The 9,766-nt window shown below is 34.3% G+C and overlaps 1 protein-coding gene across 1 annotated transcript; it reads left to right on the top strand.

The window, feature by feature from the left end:
• Positions 1-1,949: 1,949 nt before the first annotated feature.
• On the top strand, positions 1,950-4,662 carry LOC149221484 (alpha carbonic anhydrase 7-like). The gene is made up of 7 exons (XM_089385120.1): positions 1,950-2,298; positions 2,403-2,617; positions 2,848-2,954; positions 3,044-3,146; positions 3,238-3,405; positions 3,503-3,556; positions 4,500-4,662. Exons 1-7 carry the CDS (start codon positions 2,220-2,222, stop codon positions 4,581-4,583), a joined length of 810 nt encoding a protein of 269 aa, XP_089241246.1. The 5' UTR covers positions 1,950-2,219; the 3' UTR covers positions 4,584-4,662.
• The last annotated feature ends 5,104 nt before the right edge of the window (positions 4,663-9,766 follow it).

The raw sequence follows: 9,766 nt of genomic DNA, 5'->3' as shown, positions 1-9,766 counted from the left end.
ATATGTCTTAGCAATAGAGTTTGCTGAAATGGTGTTGTCGAGGGCAACAACATTTTTAGAGTGGTGGAGGGTGTCAGACCCATGAGTTGAGGCAGGCGCGCTCATGTGCGACGAGCACCCGTATTGACCAACTCAGGCAAAGTGCGACGACATGCGGCGACATTCGATTAAAGGCAACCGAGTTGTAGTGAGCACGCCCATGTGTGACGGGTGCCCATACTAGCCAACTCGGGTGGATGTGTGACTTGGTGAATGTGTCAAGTGAACACATTAGGAAAAGGCATCGGGTGGGAACACGCCCATAGTGGGCAGGCGAGATGTGTGGGCATCAGGCGAGTCATGCGGTTGGATGAATCGTGCGATATGTGGTTGCGCAAGTCGAGTGAGTGGGTGGCCAACCCGAGCAACCCGAGGTAAAGCACGACGTTGGGAGGCAACAAAACAACGAGGTGGGCGAGTGTTGGCATGGACCAACCAAGTGACCATACGATGGAGAGTGATGCAATTTTTATATGGAGGGTCGACACATGATTTATATGTGTAGGCCGACATGACTTTGGATGATGTGACCATTAAAGGGTCATGACCCTTGAGCTTACCATGGGTAAGCATGCATTTATATAGGCATTGGAGGATGGCGTTAAAAGCATCAAGGAGAAAGCATTGAACTTGGAGAAGGAACGTAGAAGACAAGCAAAGGAGCTGAAAGCAACAGGCTGAGTGCGTGGACGCAGGGTTGTGTTTGCTAGGAAAAAGTTTGGGGTTTCTGGGTTTTGGCGGAGTACAGAAGGACTGTGTGCGACAGGTAGGCCGCACTGAACATTGGGTGTAGGCAAGCTAAGACTTGTGCAACGAGAAGACTGGTTACTGGTCGTTGCACGCAGGAAACATGATGATGTTGACATGCGAGTAGACCTGCGATTAGAGCACCAAGAGTTGGTATCGACTGGGTTGAGCCCTGCTTGGGCGTGCATATAAGTGCGACCTGACCCAAGGGCGACAAGAGTTGATGCAAACAATGTGAAGGTGCGGGTAGACCAGGTGAACGACATGAGGGCGCCAGGTGGCGTGTGCAGCTGGTTTGGGTAGCAGGTGTGTAGCGTGCTGGGTAGTGACACGGCATGCGGCGCTACACGATGGGCAGGACAACATGTAGAATAGGTTGAATTTGTGGGTGAGCTTCTGATGAAAGGCCTAGGACGTGTGCATGCCAAGGAAAAGGTGCAATCAGCAAAAACTTGGTTGGGCGTGCCAAGGCACGACTTTGGCAAGAAATTTGCAGTGATAACTTGTGAAGTGGTGGAGTGTTGGTCTTGGTTGTTGACAACACAACACTTGTGTAATTTTATGTACAATTGAACTGCATAACTTGTATTTATATTGATATTGGGGAGACTTCAGTTTATGGGAGTTGCCCCTCCCATTATGATGATGTGTTGAATGTTTTATCTGTTGTGCATTTATATTTGATGAAGATTAACTGAAGTTTATTTCCGCTGCGTTATAACACTTGAAGTAAAATTTGGCTAAGTGTTTGGTTAGGCCTAGTTCGTACTTTTGAGTATTAGTGAAAGGAAAAAGTGTGGTGGTGCCGCACACACCTATGAGTGGTTGGAAGACTACCACCAGGATAGGGGCGTGACAACTCGTGTTCCATTTTCATGTTGGAGAAAAACGAAAAAGGGAACGTTTCAGTTTCGCATAATCAAAGTTCCTCACAAGTGAAACTAAATTCTAAGGATGGCTATTACTAAATGGACAACCACGACATCGTTACAATAGTTGCCGGCAGATGCAATGATTTCATCCAGGTATGGGTGCCGAGAAGAACAAATCCGGCAGAGACTGGAAAGTGCCTGAAATATTTATGTGGCCCGACGTCCCTTTCCTTGAAAAGTTGAAAGCTCTATCAGCTTGTATTTCCTTCACCAACGTGTGTTTCGTCTGCCCTCTCCTTAGCAGAGTGAAACGACCTACTCATTCACGAATGTTGCAGGAAATTCTTTTATTTTTATTATTTACCCACCGAATCACATTCCACACTATCGCGTTCTTCTGCCAAACTAAGAAATATATAGCAGGCAGGGCGATCGAGGAAGCCAACTGACTACCAGTTAAGCTTCGGTGTCTGGCTTTTATGTTATTTCGTTTTCTATATTTTGCCTCTCTTCACCCAAACCTTCTACTGTCCCGCCCATTATTTGTTTCGCTTCCTTACTATGGCGCGATTTGTAATATCAAAATTCATTGCATTTGCGCTGATCCTCTTCATCGCCGAGGTTCGAACTCAGGAAGTTGGTAATTTGTCTCATATCCTTTATAACTCTTTTGTTTTTTAAATCTTCATATAGAAATTTGCAGAGATTAATCTGAAACTCCATTTTGTTGCTTTGCACGAGCAGCGGATGAGAGTGAGTTCGAGTACAAAGAGGGTCCGAAGGGGCCTGAGCACTGGGGGGAGCTCAAGGAGGAATGGAAGGCCTGCGGGAACGGGACGCATCAGTCTCCCATCGATGTGGTGAAGAGACATGCCATAATCTCTCCGGACCTGGGCAGGCTCCGCAGATTCTATTACCCTGCGAAAGCAACCCTTGTGAACAGGGGTCACGACATCATGGTCAGTAACGGAAACCTTCTTTTAACGCTTTTCCCGTCGAAAGGTTTCGGGTTCGATTCTCTCTTCTTCTAACGCGTTTCCCATTTAAAGATTTCGTGTTCGATTCCCTCTTCTTTTAACGCTTTTTCAATTTAAAGGTTTCGGGTTCGATTCTCTCTTTTTTTAACACTTTTCCCATCTAAACGTTTCGGGTTCGATTCTCTCTTACACTTATGGCTGTATTGCATCAGGTTAACTGGTCGAAAGGCGCCGGCGGTGTTGAGATAGAAGGGAAAAGATTCACACTGAGTCAAAGCCATTGGCACACCCCGGCCGAGCACACTATTGATGGAGAAAAGTAAATCTCAAAACCCTCTTTTCAATCTTTGCTGCACTAAATTATACTCTACTATTTGGGCATTTCTAAAGGTTTTTGCATTGAAACAGGCATCCCTTAGAAATCCATATCGTGCACCAAGCGCAGGACGGTGAAATTGCCGTGGTTGGAATCATCTACAAGTTTGGCAGGCGTGACACTTTCTTGGCAGAGGTATATTTGTATACAAATCTCATTTTGCCTCATTAGCAGATTAGGAGGCGATTATATTTTAATGCTCACTATGTTTGGGTATAATGAACAGTTAATGGATGAAATCAACTCGATTGCGGATATGAAACCGCCGAAGGAACCCCTGGGCGTGGTGAATCCGATGCACATAAAATTTGGTAGCAGGAAATATTACCGGTACACGGGATCCCTCACCACTCCTCCTTGCACGGAGGGAGTCATCTGGACCGTTATTCACAAGGTATTTTTATCGCCCGTCACGTTACTGCCTAACCACAAATCTGTGCCCGTGTGTATCGACCCTGTGACCTGATTCTTTTTCATTAAACCCTGTGCAGGTAAGGACAGTCTCGAAAGACCAAGTGAAGGCTCTGCAAGACGCTGTGAATGATGTACGTACTGGGTTTTCTCTCTCATGCTTGCTATTAACTGAATAATGTTACAATGTTACAGTTTGTGATATACTTAACCCGGGATTTCTCATTTGATTTTGGATCTTTATGTTTGAAAAATTATTACTGAAGATTGGTTTTGAAAAAATGTTGAGACAGATGAATTATTTCGCTGGCTGCATGTGTCTTTGTAAAATTAACATTTAATAATTATTAATTTAGGATTAGGAAATGTATATAGTAGTCAAATAATTTATGATTAGGAAATGTATTTAGTAGTCAAATAACCGTCGCGAATTGTTTTTTTTTTTTTATCTCATAAATAAAGGAGTTTTATATTTCAATTTAGTGTATGGTTTAATTTTGACTTTAAAATTAGATGATAATAATAATAATAATTAAAAAAATAATTATTGATCGTTGATTTATTTTAATGTTTATTTTTTAATATGATTTCTGGGGCATAATTTTCTTTCCATTTGTCTTTAGTGTGGTTTTTTGAAACTTTTCCTGTGGATTTTTTTAGTCTAATTTTTCTAAAATCTGGCAAGAATTCATTGAAATCACAAGTTTGATGTGTAACCCCTGCACAATAAGTACCCTAGGAGTTTTTAGAGTGCCAAATCTATATATACAGTTAAAAAAACTAGCTTAAATAATATAAATCAAGATTTCACCTAAATTCAGGAACCAAAAACTCCAAAAAAAACTAATTTTTTTTTTCAGAATCTTGTTAATTTTAACTTGAAGCTTTAGAATTTCAAAATATAAAGTTATAAAAAAATGTTTAAATGAATGTTTGACGTTCCTTTGCATATTATAATTTTTAATTTAGAAAATCTTTAATTCCAACTTAACAAAAACTGATGATTCATATATGAATTGATATTGTGATAAATACGAATCATTAATATTCTGATCTTCAATTTATTGTATTTTGCAGGGTTTCGAAAAGAATGCAAGACCTACGCAACCAATAAATGGACGAATTGTTAGCAAGTACACTCCAAAACGACGTTATGCTTGAGTTCGTTAAATCTTATGAAACATCCCCTGGACATATACTCCATTCCAATATTTTACGGATTCACCTATTCTCATTATAATGTATCCATTATTTTATGGATTCACCTATTCTCATTATAATGTATCGATTATTTTATGAGATTCATCAAAATTCATGACAATGCGTGTGCATTTTGTAGGCTGAAATGCTAATTTCATGGTGTGATATGATAATGTATTTTAATTTATATAAAAATATGTTTTATTAATCGATAATGTTGAAATTTTATGAATGGATTATGTTGTTATATGTTTGAATGATATGCTAGAGTTATAACTATATTAATTATTTATGAATGTTTTATAAATTATCGGTTTCTTTTGTAAGAATTTTTTTTAATTGAGATTGTGTTTTCTCTAAATCATTTTCAAAGTAAGATTTAGTTTAGTTTGTTGAATATGAATTTATTTCTATGGATGATAATTTTTTTAATGATAGTTTGTTATTTTCTTATATGAAAATGTTTTTTGATTTTGTGGATGGTGTATTTTGATAGTTATATTAATTGTTTAGTTATATAGATTACATTATTATGCTTTTAATTATATTTTCCTGGTTTTATTGTTGGTTTTTCTATCATTTTTATATTAAGTATCTACTTATTTGTATTGTTTCAATCTTTGTGTCGTCAAATAATTTCTTATAACTCTTTTGATCCATGTTGACTAGGTTAAGTAATTGTTGTATGATCAAATTATCTTGAAATTCTCAAAATTACATGGATTTTAATTTGTTGGTATGACTTTGATGATTACTATATATGGTAATATAGTGTTTAACATATAAGTTGTGTTGTTGTGATGATGAAAGGATATGAATGCATGATAGTTGTATGAAAGTGTGTGTAACTAATAGTAGTGGTACAAATAGTTCACAATGTACAATAAAGAAATGATTTTATGGTGGAAGCTATACAAATAAGGGATGGAAAACTAACATAAGGTTTCAATACTGAATGGTGTAGTTAGGCTATAATACATTGACTTCACTCAAAAAAAATTTAAAAGTAGATAACATATCAAAAATATAAAATGATGAATAATAATTTAAAAATTTTTACAAGAAAACACCATTGCATAAATAAATCTAGATATGTATTTAATACGTTTTCAAGAAAGGATATGATTCTATATTTGGTGTTGATGTTTAGTAAAGGTGTTTGGTGTGTGTGATGTGTGAACACCATAAGGGTTTTGATCCAAGGCATTTCCCTAAGAAGTTGTAAAAATTGATGTTAGATATGTGTGTGAGTATGCATAGTTGTAAGGTCTTAAGAGCTTGAAGATGCATACATGTAGTGTAGGCCCATGGGGTCATCAAGTTGTGGAATGGACCACTTGGAGAGTACCACAGTGGAAAGTGTATTGGTATCCTAGCTTTAGCTAGGGGAATGTGAAAACATAGATGAGATGGTTAATGATTAGGACTAGGTCAATCTCTCGTAGTCAAGTAAATGGTTAATGATTAGGGCTAGGTCAATCTCCCCGAATCAAATTCAAGTTACTGGTAGTTTTGAGGTTCCAGGTATATGGGCACCCATAGTTTTTCCTTGGTATTGGGATTTGATGTAGCCTATTTATAGGCCAAAAACTCCATGCTTATTTGCTTTTGGAATCAAACAATGGTGTCTTTAAACATCTAGGTGCTTTGTGATCATAAGAAGTTGTTCTATTATTTTCTATTTTTTGATATTCTAATATATATATTAGATGGTTCTAACTACTAATATTTATATATGATTTTTTGACCAATACTATTTTAATATATTTTTCTTTTTCTTAAAATAAAACCATGTCACAATGAAAATATCTTTATATAGCTTCTTAATTGAATTCCAAAATTATCCTTTTAATATCAACATCCTTACATTGTCTTAGCACCCTTACATTTGGAACAAAGAATCCTTATAACCTTAGGAAGCTTAAAACCTATACAACTATGTATATGTCTTATTTAGTTTTCCACTTCTATCTTGTTTTTCTTTATTACTAAAGCTACTAAATTTTATTCACATGAAAATTTGTCTGTAATATATATATATATATATATATATATATTCTTTTACATGAAAATTTTATTTTTTTAATATATTTTTTATATTTTAAATTTATATATTTTTTATATTAATTATTTTTTAATTATTTAATTTAACATATACTTTCTAATGACGTAGTTTAATTTATAGATAAAATGGTCTTTTTCACTACATTTATTTTGGTTAATGGTAACTTGTTCAATCTATTTATGCACTCAAAAATACATTTTATATAACAAAAATTCACATTGTTTTTTAAAATTGTTTTACCCAATTTCAGTGAAAAGATATTTTTATCTATAAATTCAACTATACCTTTTCTAATTACTCCTCTCAACTCTTTATTATCATACCTTACTATTTTAAAAATCTTCAATAAAAATATATTCTACCTACATCTTTTTATCTCTTATCCATCATTCTACCTACATCCTTTTTATCTCTTATCCATTTATTTATTTATTTGTATTTATTCAATTTAACAAACATCATTCTGATTTGGAAAAAAAACTCACATCTTTCAATAATATAAAATATATTAAAAACAAACCAATTCTCTCATAAGATTTAGTTTAGTTTGTTGAATATGAATTTATTTCTATGGATGATAATTTTTTTTAATGATAGTTTGTTATTTTCTTATATGAAAATGTTTTTTTGATTTTGTGGATGGTGTATTTTATTAGTTATATTAATTGTTTAGTTATATAGATTAAATTATCATGTTTTTAATTATATTTTCCTGGTTTTATTGTTGGTTTTTTTATCATTTTTATATTAAGTATCTACTTATTTGTATTGTTTCAATCTTTGTGTCGTCAAATAATTTCCTATAACTCTTTTGATCCATTTTGACTAGGTTAAGTAATTGTTGTATGATCAAATTATCTTGAAATTCTCAAAATTACATGGATTTTAATTTGTTGGTATGACTTTGATGATTACTATATATGATAATATAGTGTTTAACATATAAGTTGTGTTGTTGTGATGATGAAAGGATATGAATGCATGATAGTTGTATAAAAGTGTGTATAACTAATAGTAGTGGTACAAATAGTTCACAATGTATAATAAAGAAATGATTTTATGGTGGAAGCTATACAAATAAGGGATGGAAAACTAACATAAGGTTTCAATACTGAATGGTGTAGTTAGGCTATAATACATTGACTTCACTAAAAAAAAATTAAAAGTAGATAACATATCAAAAATATAAAATGATGAATAATAATTTAATAAATTTTACAAGAAAACACCATTGCATAAATAAATCTAGATATGTATTTAATACATTTTCAAGAAAGGATATGATTCTATATTTGGTGTTGATGTTTAGTAAAGGTGTTTGGTGTGTGTGATGTGTGAACACCATAAGGGTTTTAATCCAAGGCATTTCCCTAAGAAGTTGTAAAAATTGATGTTAGATATGTGTGTGAGCATGCATAGTTGTAAGGTCTTAAGAGCTTGACGATGCATACATGTAGTGTAGGCCCATGGGGTCATCAAGTTGTGGAATGGACCACTTGGAGAGTACCATAGTGGAAAGTGTATTGGTATCCTAGCTTTAGCTAGGGGAATGTGAAAACATAGATGAGATGGTTAATGATTAGGACTAGGTCAATCTCTCGTAGTCAAGTAAATGGTTAATGATTAGGGCTAGGTCAATCTCCCCAAATCAAATTCAAGTTACTGGTAGTTTTGAGGTTCCAGGTATATGGGCACCCATAGTTTTTCCCTTGGTATTGGGATTTGATGTAACCTATTTATAGGCCAAAAACTCCATGATTATTTGCTTTTGGAATCAAACAATGGTGTCTTTAAACATCTAGGTGCTTTGTGATCATAAGAAGTTGTTCTATTATTTTCTATTTTTTGATATTCTAATATATATATTAGATGGTTCTAACTACTAATATTTATATATGATTTTTTGACCAATACTATTTTAATATATTTTTCTTTTTCTTAAAATAAAACCATGTCACAATGAAAAATATCTTTATATAGCTTCTTAATTAAATTCCAAAATTATCCTTTTAATATCAATATCCTTACATTGTCTTAGCACCCTTACATTTGGAACAGAAAATCCTTATAACCTTAGGAAGCTTAAAACCTATACAACTATGCATATGTCTTATTTAGTTTTCCACTTCTATCTTGTTTTTCTTTATTACTAAAGCTACTAAATTTTATTCACATGAAAATTTGTTTGTAATATATATATATATATATATATATATATATATATATATATATATTCTTTTACATGAAAATTATATTTTTTTAATATATTTTTAATATTTTAAATTTATATATTTTTTATATTAATTATTTTTTAATTATTTAATTTAACATATACTTTCTAATGACGTAGTTTAATTTATAGATAAAATGGTCTTTTTCACTACATTTATTTTGGTTAATGGTAACTTGTTCAATCTATTTATGCACTCAAAAATATGTTGAGATTTTCTGTTTGGAGCAAAATAGGAAAAATCTCAGCTGATGACAACAATAGAATTCAGGTCCTAGATTAACTCTAGTTTGTTGGGAGGGGGTTAATGCCTCCTGTATTTGATGTGAGGGAGTTAATGAGGCTGTTAGATTCTCTATGCTATATAACAGGCAACCATTCGGATGGTTTGCTGAGAGGGTGAGAGTTTTATGAGGTTTTCATTATGTAATCTCCAATTTGATTAATAAATTCCTGATGCCTATGTTTGGTGGACGTAGCCCAGATTGGTTGGGTGAACCACGTTAAATACTGTGTCATATGTGCTTGATATTCTGCTGTGTGTTTATTTATTTTGTTTGCTGTGCCTCTGGATTCCAACAATTGGTATCAGAGCATGTTGGAGGTGGAGCGCAGCTGAGCGCTGGTCGTGCTGATAATTGTTGTAAGGCGTGGAGGTATTCCGCTGGAGCGCTGGTGCGTGGGCTGATCAATTTGGTGCTGGTTTGTGCGTGCTGGTGCCTGGTGCGTGGAGCGCTGGTTCCTGGTGTAGATTGCTGGCAAGGAGTTTGCTGCGTTAAATGGTGCGTATTACATGAAGCAATTGCTGGTGCGCACTGTTTTTTGTTTTTTTTTGCTGTTGGTGCGTGG

This window comes from Pinus tabuliformis, chromosome Q (assembly GCF_031772625.1).
Source record: "Pinus tabuliformis cultivar Carrire ecotype Pingquan chromosome Q, CPIR1, whole genome shotgun sequence".
Taxonomy (NCBI): domain Eukaryota; kingdom Viridiplantae; phylum Streptophyta; class Pinopsida; order Pinales; family Pinaceae; genus Pinus; species Pinus tabuliformis.
Note: the sequence above shows the minus strand (reverse complement) of the source record. Positions and strands in the feature narration are given on the sequence as shown.

Bases quoted from the DNA above. Each gene is read 5' to 3' on its own strand.
- LOC149221484 (XM_089385120.1), top strand. From the start codon at position 2,220: ATGGCGCGATTTGTAATATCAAAATTCATTGCATTTGCGCTGATCCTC. The intron at 2,299-2,402 runs GTAATTTGTCTC...TTGCACGAGCAG, and splicing joins GGTTCGAACTCAGGAAGTTG to CGGATGAGAGTGAGTTCGAG. The intron at 3,406-3,502 runs GTATTTTTATCG...AACCCTGTGCAG, and splicing joins TCTGGACCGTTATTCACAAG to GTAAGGACAGTCTCGAAAGA.